Consider the following 12,593-nt stretch of genomic DNA (forward strand, 5'->3'; position numbering starts at 1 on the left):
AAGAGCCTCCCTGGCCAATTGTCTGTGCATGCAGGGCAGCCTAGCAACACTATCACAACCTTATATTAAAAACTGTCCGTACTGCAGCAGTCCTCAAGCTTTTTACAGTAGCCACGCTGCTTATAACCAATAATTTAATGTGGTACATACAGCAGTAACTGTGAATCCAACATTAAGAGGAGGGAGGAGAGGTTCATATTCATGTTTTGCATGCTCTGCAGCAACTGTCCCAACCTTATTCCAAGTCAAAGCAGGCCTTGAGCAGTTGATCCCAGAATGAAGCAGGGCTGAATGGCTCCAGTCTCTCTCTAATTTACTGTGCAGTAACTGGAGGCAAAGGAACAGTTACTACAGAGCCTCGAGGACATGCTAAGTCCCCACTCTCGTTAAAATCTCAAGTATACCAAACAATTAGGGGCTCTGTGAGGTTGTTTTTTGACCAACAGCATTTAAGAGCATCAGGGAGAACTTCTCCAAAATTTGAAATCTTTTGCACTGCCTCTAATAATCCCCACATTATTAATGCCTGGAAAAGGACACCACAGGGAACTACCCCATTAGATAAAATATTAAATAAAATGGGCTGAAATCAACGTCACAGTATTTAGGCCTCTCTTCACGATCTACTGCCATTAGACCTTTGACTATACACTCATTCCAGAAAGTCAACACATCGGTGAGAATTTGAGATTGGAAATAAATACCAAACAGCAATAAAATGTGTACGTTTCCAGGGAGAATCTATATGATGGAAGTCAAGGAGCTAGAATTTAATGAAAGTTAGATACCAACTAAATATGAAGACTCTTGATAAAACCCTTCCATCCTTAATCAGATCTTTCAGAGGGATCCGAGTCCAGATCTGGTATATTTCTTCCTGTAATTGGCTAAATGTTTCTGACAGAACTGGTATGATCAACTGATTCTGTCAGCTTGAGGCAAGACATTTTCTACAAGGCAAATATTCATCTTATTTTATTAGCCTCTAATGAGGGTATATTTGGCCAGGGGGGCCAGGCTGAGCCCTGCTGGACAGATTCCTCTGGGCAGACTGCAGAGATGCTATCCATTTAGAAATTCATGTCCAGTTTCATGTCCCTTGAACAGTCTTAAAAATTATCTTCCATTTTACCGTACGGTCCTTTTCAACTATCAGGTCTCAAAAAAACTAAAGTGACCAAGTAGAAAGCCCAATTCATCTCCCTATTGTACATTAATTAATATTTTGTGTAGTACAAAATAAGCCCCAAACCATACAGCTTTCAGCATTTCCTTATAGCAACTTCCACATCTTACCTAGCATTACAGATGACATGCAACAGAAGCTTTTCTTTTATTTCTTCTGGCTGTGTACCCATTAATTATGTTGTATGGCTCCTGCCCTTTCCTGGAGTCCATAGGATTTAAATATTAAAATATTTACTTTCACTTAAATGAAAAGTGAAATTTAGGAGTGAAACTTAAGACACCCTTTTCAGCCCAGAATCATTTCCGTTTTTCTGGCCCCCTTCAATTTGTCATTATTATTTTTGTAATGAAATATTCACAAATAAAATATTAATAATTGTTACACAACTGAACAGAAAGGGAATAAGGCCTACCTCCCCTAAGCGTGCCTTTAAGTGTGCAGCCCAGCACACTATATTGTACTGTGTCGTAATACTGGGACTCAGGTATAGTATGATGCCCAAACCTTTGAAACCACAGCTTGCCAAATTCCAATCCTATTCCCGTAGTTCATTAGTTTCAAAATTTTCTATGCCAAGTTATTCTCCATCAGCATTTCTGATCTGTAGGTTCTTACACAATATAACCTCATAAATCCAGCATGCTCGGGACCAAGCACCTGCCAGAAATGTGAAAATTCCAGATTTCCTGGAGCAGTGGCTGGACGCGAAGCGGGGTGGATGGTAGCAGCAGCCACCACGTGAAAGCTTCCCCTTCCGCTGCTCTGGGACCAGCTACCACTATTCCCTGATGTAGTGCATGCTTAAAAAGTGCCGGATTTTCAAGAATTCTAGATTCATGAGGTTATACTGTATAACAAAAGCTTCCCTAACTCTTCCAACTTGCTACGCAGTGAATTATTAAAAAAAACAAAACAAAAAAAACCACCAACTGATTTACTTTGTTTCCCCATCTTGGTCATTAACTAAAATGAAAGTAAGACTTAGACCGCGCTAGCCATATCAAGCCTCACTAACTCTGTATATTGATACCTACCATGATCTTTTGCTTAGTGTTCTTCAGTTATTTTTTACTCAAAAAATATTTGAATCTTAATGAATCTGGTGGAAAGTATCAAATATCATTATTAAAAGCCAAATATATGTAGTTTCTCCTTCAGCAAAATCCTTACTGCATACAGATTAAAACTGTATTACATTACATAAAAACAACCGCTGTGAGAACACTGCAAGATGATTTACATACACAGAAAACTAAACACCTTTGCCTCCTGCTGTATCCCTCTTAGCTTGTGGAATGTAGTAGTAAAAAAGAAAAAAGGCACATACCCAGGCCATAATCCAAACATTATGGAGCATGACATTTAAACATGCACAGAGCCCACGTTAAGTATTTTACAGTGTCTGGCCTCAACACATTTGTCAGTGACACTGTTCTTTGGGGAAAGGGAGAGCGCAAGTCTCAGCCCTCACATACAGCATTTTCTTTTACAATTCAGTACTAAAAGTCTGCAAAATAGAAGGCCTCTCCTCCACTAGGGTTGTTGGTTGTAGCCATGTTGGTCTAAGGACAGAGGAAGACAAGGTTCTTTGGGTAAATGTGAAAACTAAATAGTTGGAAAAAATTGTTCTTTTCAAGGTTGCGGGTACAAACACCTTCTTCAGGCACAAGGAGTTTGTTGTTGCTTTCATCTAAGGATTTTCCCTCAAAACAAAGCAGGAAGACCTCATCCACTTCATATGAGTACATGCATCACACAAACAGCCTGCAATCCAGTTCTGGTCCCCTTTGTTATAGCTAGGGATCTACCTGAATTGTGTGGAGGGCAAGTTAAAAAAAACCCTGCAGACTGCTTGTAGTGACCAGTGACATTTTCAGTCTTTTCGCAGTGAACCCCCTCAACCCCAGCTGTTGATTGGCAGAGAGGACTGCCCTTCACGCAGCCCTGCCCCCCACTGCTGATTGGCAGAGAGAAGCAGGGCTACACAAAAAGGTAGCCCTCAGGCTGGGAGGAGAAGAGAAGAGGGACTGAAACTGGGAGAGGGAGAGGGATTTAGTAAAAAACTGGAAGAGGCAAGAGAGGCAAAAAGACACGAGTCAAGGAATGAAGTGGAAGAGTATAGATAAGACAGGCAGGGAGAGACACGAGTCAGTTGGGAACATGGCACACAGGTGAGACGGGGGGAGACAGACTGGCAAAGGACTCATGCACTTGAATATAACTGCTAAAGAAAACTTGGAGAAGAGGAGTAAGAAACAGAGAGGCCAAATACTTAGTAGAGAAACAGTCTAAACAGTCTGTACTCATAAAATCAGGCGTTGCTCCCAGCCTGAAACAGAACCTCATAATTTGTCATGCTTGCTGATCTAGTGCTGTCTGCTACAGCATCATGTCTATTTGATCAGCATCTCATCCCCTCTCCTACCCATCCACAAAAAATGACAACAATCCGCAGCTGCTGTCAACTACTCTTCAGCTCTAATGACAGAGGTCTGTGAGGGTCAAACGTGGCTGATGACCTATGGGGGTGTCAATATGATGCCCCATTGCTTTATAAAAAGCAAATAAGAGAATTACACACGCAAAAACTGTACATCCAAAGAACGCTCAAGTCACAAGGTCAGCCATTCAAATGTCAGGAAACACCACAATAAGGTCTCAAACTACAACACAGAACTCTGGCCATTTGTAGCTAGGCTGACAAGTGTCAGCCAGACCCCTAATAAAAACACAGCAGATGGCAGGAAATTTATTCTGTGGCATCACAAGTGTACCACCTCCCTAGACAACATACTTTAAGATGATGGAAGTGCTCTATTGGGCATGTCAACATCTGTGCCAGTTTTACCAGCACAGCTATGTCAGCTACAGCTGCTCAGTTTCTGTGCGTGTTTTAAACACTCTTGGCTGGCACACCTTCACCAGAAGAACTTTGTAGAGTAAACCCTGCTTCTCAGTGCCTATGCAACTTTAACAACACCCCAGATGTGCACACATCCTAAGTTTAATTATGCATAATCATATGTTATTTGTTTCTGCAAAAACCCTCTGTTCCAGTGCATATGAGTGATTTTGCACAGTCCTAATTCATCCTTGGAGTATATCAGAGCTGCGTTTTTTTTCTGCTGGACCTTTGACTCATTTGTTGATGAAGGGGATTACAGGAAAAGAAAAAATGGCTGCATGGGTAAGGCAACTGGATACTGCCTTGCAAAATTAGGTTCTATCCCCGTCTCTGCCAGAGAGCTTTTCCACAACATTGGGCAACTCACTAAAATCAGTCTTTCCATAAGCAGCTGCTAACTGTGTATTTGTTGTTTTCAGGGAGCCCAATCTGAGTGAGACCCAAGAGTCTAATCTGCAGAACTGCCAAGCAGTCACAGCTGCAACTGTAGATACTGGATCTGTTTTGACCACATGACATGCTATATTAATAGCATGTACTACGAAGAAAAGTTAGGTCCTAGGCACCCCGCCTCTAAGTGTGGGAACTTTGACCTTAATTGCTCTGCAATTCAATTTTCCATCTGTAAAATCCACCTTGGCATCTTGACAATAAGCTGGTGAGAGACACCAGCTGGGTCCTCTCTGAACTGTACTGTAGCCCACCCAGAAAGTCACAAGTTCATTCTTCAGAGTAGGGGTTGAAATAGTATGCAATAAGGCATAGGTCTATATGCTATACAAGAAGGGGGAAAAAATAAATAAATAAAAAAAATAAAAATAAAAAAATCAATAGCTGTTTGTTAAGCAAACACTATTCTATACTTGGATAGAGACTGATCTTGCAGAAAAATAGCACTGAGTTATGTAAATCAGAGGGCACATTTACACATGCATTTATTCCAGCCTAGATTTACCATGCAGTAAACTACTACATAGAAGGGGTTTTGGTGTAGGCATCTACACATGCAGTCCCTGCAGCCCTGCAGTGGGCCCTTGCTGCCACTTGGGGGAGCTCCAGGCTGTTCATGGGTGTCAGCCAAGGCCAACCAGGCTGTTCCTGGGTGCCAACCCAGACCAAGAGACAACTACCTGCTACCAGGCAGGTGACCAGGAGACAGGCCTGCCTGCTGCTGGGGCAGGGACAATGTCCCCACAGGAAGCTCCTGGCGCTGACTCCCCAATCAGGAGGGCTGGGGGCTCCCTGGGCACCCCTACAGCTCTTTCCAAGCCCTATGTGTCAAATCACTCAAAATCAGGGCACAGGGCTGGGACCTGGCCATGACTGGGATAGTTCCCAGCCAGCCCCCCAGCTGCACAGGGCAGTCTGCATGTGCAGCCCAGAGCTGGCTGGGGACTACCCGAAACAGGACAGTTCCTAGCCACCTCCAGGCTGTACATGCTTACCCATACAGCCTGGGACTGGCTGGGAACTGTCCCGCTCCAGGCTAGTCAGGAACAGTCCCCATACAGGGAGGTCCCAGCCCCTGCTCTGCCATCCTAATTGTGATCACAGAGCAGGAGTTGGGGAGCTTGTTCCCAGACCCCGCTTTGCAATCAGGGAGTGGGGGCTGGAAGCTACCTACTGCCAGGGCAAGGCAGGGACTGGGGAGCAGACAGGCTGGGGAACTTATTCCCCGTCCAGCTCCACACACTCAGACCTGAGTGGGGAATAAGCTTCCCAGCCTGCACCAGCAGGGAGCTCCCAGCACTGGCTCTGCAACCATGGGGCCGCTGCTGAGAGATAAGTATCTCCCAGCCTGAGCTCCATGCCAACTCCTGCCACCTGGTAGATTGCTGACTAGAAGCAGATTTTGCTCCCAGTCAGGCATCTACATGAGCACTACTGCACCATTACTAATGCCAAGTAAATCTGTTACTTGCATTTGCAGATAGCAAATTTACTCAGTGTTAGGGAGGTTTACTGAGAAGTAAACGTGTGTGTAGATGCACATGCTTAATTCGCAGTAAAATATGCCAATGCAAATTTAGGCATCTCATGTAGATGCGCTCAGAGAAACCAAATCATAATACATATAAAGTGGGGACTTAATTTGGCTGCAGATAACCTTAAATCTAGAATTTCCTAACTGTGCTTGATCTTATGTTCTTTTAATAAATATTCATGCAGTCATTATGACAATCAGATTGTAAAGTGGCTAAGCTTCCCCCCCACCAAATAAAAAAGGTCTGCATAGTGCCAAGACCACTTTCCAAATATAAACCAAACATATTAGAGACCTACCTAAACTTCAATTTCAAGGATTTTGCAGAAACCATGAAATCCAGGATTGCCTGCAAAATCCACAAGAAACCCCAAATTAAAGTAAGTTTAAGTCTTCCCCTCCCAGATGGCCTCCCAGCCCACCAGGAAGGGAAGGCACCAGCTGGTAGGGCAGCACAAAGGGGGACCCTCTGACCCTCCACCCTCCTCTCCCCCAGGGCCTCTCTGCCAATCACTGCTGAGGGCTGGGGCCTGTCCGCCAATTAGCACCAAGGGGCAGGGCCACCACAAAACACCAGCAAAATGGGCTCTTTGTCCTGGGACAAAACCACAAAAATGGCCTTGTTTCACCTCAAGTCAAGTAGGTCCCTAAACATAACCAAGGCTGTGATGTCTGCGAGTACGAAGACTGACAAACAATGAGTCAGAGGTGTAAGTTTTCCCATCCTCTTAATCCCACCATTGTGTTAACCACCCAAAAAACTAGTGACAGCATAGCTAACATCAACAGTAACAGTTTTGTTATTGCTGTTTTACTACCACTACTGTTCTGGAAGATTTAGTGACTGATTCCAAGTATGACAGTAAGGTAGGGGAAGAAAGTTACTAGAAGTTTTGCTGCTACATAAAAAAGGTCATACCTTTCATCATCTGCAACCCTGCCACTGATGACAGTGGGACAGTCATAGATGGCAAGTATGCAAGCCTCGTATCCGATATGTGAATTATTTGCATTGCAAAACTATAGAATCCAAGGTCTGAAAGTTTTCAAAAATTTAGCATTCTACACAATATTGTATTTTATACCAGAGACATGGCACAGAATTTAAATAGTATGGAATTTGCTACGTACTACTGTAACTGACTTAAAAAACGTACACATTTCACTGTGAAAGAAACTAGGAACATCAACTGTGCTGTGATACAAAAGCAAGTATCATCTAAAGATATACCCATGATTGACACTACATTATGAAAATCAATGCACCGTCAAAAGATCTTTTGAGTCTCACACAACCAACTTACCAATGTGAACAGTCATGTAAACTGTCATGTAGGGCTTTCCGTAGCACCGAATCCTTGTCATAAATGCCCCACGTAGCTTGTAGTACTGAATCAAGGAGGCAGTCTCCTGCAGTCCGATTCCAAAGTGCATATAGTCTACTATCCAAGCGTGTACCCAGTTCCAGTGACCAGTTTATAATAGGAGATTCTTCCTCTAGCTCTACAATGACAAAAACCCCATTTAAGTCTTATCTGCAACAGAAATCTTTTCAGTATGCAAATCATCATAACAAGTAAACTTTGTATCAGAAGATACCATAAAAATCTCAAATTACTACCCAAGTACAATGCAAATGTTGCAAAAAACAAGGCTTTACTAATAAACTAAGGTTGCTAGGATAAAAATTACAGAAAAAACAGATATTGAAAACTACTTTGTTCCAAGGCAGTGACCAGAACAGAAAGATTGTTTAATACTATTTTAAATAAAACTGCAAAATGGCTTGTAACTGAAGGGAGCCTTAGACTTGTTTAGGCTACTATAAAACAAGTTTAACACATTTTAGCCTGTTCTTTTTCTGTCCCCTGCTATCTGTATAACGGCTGCATACAGCTCAGGCTCCCAAAAGTTTTTTTCTGTCTGTATACATCTATACCCTGCCTTCTTGGAGCAATATTAAGTCAATAATCATCTGCAAATACCAAACTATCCAGCATGCAATTCTTCTTTAGACAAAATTCATATTTATACTTAATGCTAATTACTCTCTCATTGGCAAAAAAAAGTTTGTGTTTGAGGTTTAGTGGTAACAAGTTATTCTCTAAGCATTTACCTTTCTGAACATCCCTGTCAAGTACTTCATCAAATAATTTCTCTTGGACTGTTGGTGGCAAGTCTTCAATATCTGGAAACGAAAAGCAAACATAAAAGTCTTTATACTAACATCTAAAAATGGAATGTTGCTCTATGGAGTGTGTGCGTTTATGGACTAACAGATTCTTATCTCTCTCTCTCTCTCTCCAGCTCTTCTTAGGTTCTGTACTAAGGCTTTGTTATTTTCATTTGGTCACACACAGTCAAAAGATCAAGTTACAGGCTAAGTTAAGGGTAGTTTACACAGCCTGTCATGTACTTGAATGCACAAAGACTCAAGAAGTGTCCCTAATAGTCAACAGTGACCTTCTCCAGAGGAATCTGTGAAGCGAAGAACCAGAAAAGAAAATAAGAAATAAACAGGAGTAAGAATAAAGTCTTTCCACACCCAGTAGTTAGAGGTGATAAAAATGAGGACCGGGAAAATTATGCCAACTCCCCTTCATAGCCTTATAGGCAGGCCTTTAGCTTAGCTTAAGGTCACCCACTCACCCACCCACTTCTTTGAGGCACATTCTTTTATTTCCCATTGAGAATAAACACTAATTTGCAGTTTGGATCATATAAAAACACACTTCCATTAAAAATAAGAAATGAAAGTTACAGATAAAAATTAACTGTTTTCATATCTATGTACTCATGGTTACTTAGGCAAAACAAGCCAGGCCAGGTTTCAAAACAAAAAGAGAGCTAAAATACCCTTGAATCAGTGGATTTCAATTTAGCAGTGTTCAGCTCAAGAATATCCACAGGAAATCCACACACAGCATAGCTAGCCAAAAACACATGCACCAACTTGCACAGCAAGTGCACAGTGGACCATCCTGGATGTCCTGGGCATGATTAAACTTGGCAAAAAAGACCACACCACAACTTAACTTGCTGCACTGGCTCCAAAAATAGCATGAGATCCCACAGCTAGGTTTTCTAGCATAATGAAGACGTGCAGGTTTCTTATTATAGCAGAGGCCTTCTCCCATCACTTATGTCACAGTAAGCTGAAGATGTTCAGAGCTGGATGGAAAGCACACAGCACTAACTATATAGATTTCTACGAGTTGACCTGTAGCTTGTTATGCATGTTGGTGATGAATCTACCACCTGCACTGAAATACCAGAGGGATCAGTTACTAATTGTGGGTAGCATCACCTGATCTAACAAGTTTTCCTGGTTTTACTGTTTCTAAAGCTGTTAATGATATGATTAATCTGTGTATCTACTGGTCTGTATGGACCCTCTTTCAGTTGAGGTACAGAGAGCAAGCCCCTAACTACAGTGTTTATGAACTGGCTCCTCAACTGGATTTTATCAGGTTTTTCAGAAAGATTTCTGCCTTGATCTGCTGAGTTATTTAGTGAGGTGGCATTTGTATGCAAATATGAACTCTTTGATCACCTTTAAAACATGCTAGCTTGATTCATATGCCCAGAACTGACCATTTAAAAAAAGATATTTAGCAGAAGTTGGCTTTGAGCACGATGAGCTGAAATATATAGAGATGATCTTTCATTTACAGTTACAGGTTCCATTTCATGAAGCCATCACCTACAGCAGCGGGTTTTCAACCTTTTTTTTTTTCCATATGCAGACCCCTCAAAATTTTCAAATAGAGGTACAGACCCCTTCGAATTGCAAGTGTGGGTATTCACATACTTTTGAGTGATCATGGGCATCTTTCGGGGACCCCTCAGATGCCCAGGGGTCTGCGGACTATTCTTTCAGCAAATGCAAAGTTCAGGTTCTTCTCGCTCTTTTGGAAGCTACAGTCCCTGACAGTTAATTACATTATTAAAACTGTCAAACAACTATTTCATTTTACACACCAGGTGCATCTTAAGAGATTTACACTTTGATAACAGTACCGTGCTCATTTCCAGTAAGCAATGCAAGCTCCTGTTTTGTATTTTGAGGACATTCTGTTGCCACAGCTCCAAAAATACACATTTTTGCTTATGGGAAGACAAAAAGGCCTGGAAAGCTCAAATTCAATTTACTTATGCTGGCTAATGCTATACAATAAAATGTGATACATAGAACACTGCTGGATGGTTGACCCATAACTGGGAAAGCCATACTACACAAGTTACAAAAACTTCCAATTCAATGACGCTCGCAATTCAACAAGGCTAAAATTTCTGTGGTCAAATATGTAATCAAGAGAATTCCTGAAGATTAAAAAGACTAATTTCTACAGACTATCATCAATACTCAATGCCAGACATCTGATGTGCTTATTCTTTACCTCACAATGTGTTGAAGATGCATAAAAACTGTTACAGTTACAGCTAAGGAAGCAGGTACGTGAATAGTTTTGATACTAAAACCAATTGTTTTATTTACTAACAAAAGCTGCTTTTTTTTTTTTTTTTTGAGTGAAGACTAATTAAAAAACCTCACTTTTTCCAAAGTTAAATCTAGTCATCTGAACATAATAATAAGCCAGAAATACATAAATGCCACTCAACATTAAGTACAGGATCTCTCTGATGTACATTTCTGTTTGAATTCCCCTCATCTTTAAACTGAGTATAGGTTCCCCTCAATTTATGCGATACATGCGCTCCCGGAGAACAGCGCATAAAATCCACTTTGCATAAAGCAAACCCACTTTACAATGTAACAAATAAGAATACGTTCCCACGGTGAGTGAGGCTGGGACTAGGGAAGGGGCAGGGGAAGGGGTGCCACTCCCAGGGTTGCACAATGCAGCAAAAAGCAGAGGGAACAGAGCAGCACTCACCCCAGCCTGGGCGGCAGCAGCCCTGGGAGTGGCTGGCACCAGCGGCTTGCAGCCATGGGCCGCACTGTGCTCTGCCTGTCCCCATACACCTTGCTCCCAGGCCGTGCTGTACCCCGGTGCTGGCAGCTGGTGTTGGCCACTCCCAGGGCTGCTGCAGCCGGGGCTGGGGCAAGTGCCACACCCTGTGCCGCCTGGGGCTCTACTTGTCCGCACTCACTCCAGCCTGTACTGGAGTGGCCCCAGGAGCAACCGACACCAGCTCTCTGCACCACAACACAGCCCAGCCCAGGAACCAGGGTGAGCCCAGGTGGGACAGGACGGGGACAGGACAGGTGGAGCATGGCACAGCCCAGCAGCTGCGGGCAGCTGGCGCTAGCCACTCCCAGGGCCACTGCAGCTGGGGCTGGTGTGAATGGGGCCACAGCCCTTTCCCCTCCCACCACAGACTTACTTGCTTGAGTGAGGGGGCATCTATGCTGACCGCGCAACAGTGAATTTACCTCACATATAACAAGTTATGGGTCTGAATATGATGATCACATAAGAGCAAATTCACATATAAAGAACCCGCATAAAATCGAGGGAAACCTGTATAGCTTTCTGCTTCACTGAGGTAATGCATGGATTGAAACTTGTGAACAGCTCTGGAGATTAAGCAGCACTAAGTAAGCATTAAGAATTACCAGGTACCAAAACCTAACAAAAGTTGGGAACAAGCTATTAACAATCCTTAATCTAATGAAGATGCAAAAGGAATATTTACAAACAGAACATCATTTCATGATTACCTGCAGGCAGCGTAAACGTTACTAGGTCAGTGAGAAAATAGCAAGCAAAATCTCCCTTCCGCTGATGAAGAGATGCAGCAATTTCACGCCGGATTTGTTCTGTCAGCTCTGGACACACCATTGCTGGAATGCACTTTGCCGCATGCTGCGATACCTGTAACACAACAGGCTTATTTCACTCGATGCTATTCTCAGCTGAATATAAATACTGAGATCCGTTTATAACTTTTCATAAATATTTTTGAGGAAGGACTAAAGAGAGGGATATAGTAGCCCCAATTATAATGAAGGAAGTTGAACTGAATGCAACTCACAGGAAACAGTTCCTTCAGACAAGATGCAAGCAAACAAATGTAAATACCATTTAATCATTGTGACGTTAACAGGCCCTAGACCAACAGCCACAGTAACTCAACCCTGAATGTGACAACATCGGAGACTGAACAGATGGCTGACCACATTATTAAGAAAGAAACAGGTAACAGAAAATAACAAAATGGAGGGCCATAATATTTTGATCCAAACTAGGAACTGGCAGACTACCTGGCAACAAAAGAGAAAGCCCTTAGGTTATGGAAAGGCACTGGTTAAAAACCAAAGGATTCAAGTATAATGCGTTTTTCATTTCTGTGACAAAATTCTATACCCTGAATGGACTAGATTTGTTCAAGGAAGCGTCCCACTTTTTTTTTTTTTTTTTTTTTTTTTCCTCCCACACATTAAATTATCCAATGAATGGGAATATAACACTACTAACAAGTTTCACACAACATTCGGAAAGATTCTCATCATTTTTGACAAACCAGTCATTCAATGATAAAGTAGCTGA

The 12,593-nt window shown here is 42.3% G+C and overlaps 1 protein-coding gene across 1 annotated transcript in view; it reads right to left on the minus strand.

Moving 5' to 3' along the window:
• ZRANB1 (zinc finger RANBP2-type containing 1) overlaps nucleotides 1-12,593 on the minus strand; it is a 56,895-nt gene that overhangs the window by 22,631 nt on the left and 21,671 nt on the right. The window contains exons 4-6 of the mRNA XM_019555613.1: nucleotides 11,765-11,918; nucleotides 8,195-8,266; nucleotides 7,383-7,581 (exon numbers count right to left, since the gene is read on the minus strand). Coding sequence (XP_019411158.1) covers nucleotides 7,383-7,581; nucleotides 8,195-8,266; nucleotides 11,765-11,918 — 425 coding nt within the window. The remainder of the gene's footprint in view (nucleotides 1-7,382; nucleotides 7,582-8,194; nucleotides 8,267-11,764; nucleotides 11,919-12,593) is intronic.

Source organism: Crocodylus porosus, unplaced genomic scaffold (genome assembly GCF_001723895.1).
Source record: "Crocodylus porosus isolate Cpor-Errol unplaced genomic scaffold, CroPor_comp1, whole genome shotgun sequence".
Classification (NCBI taxonomy): Eukaryota; Metazoa; Chordata; order Crocodylia; family Crocodylidae; genus Crocodylus; species Crocodylus porosus.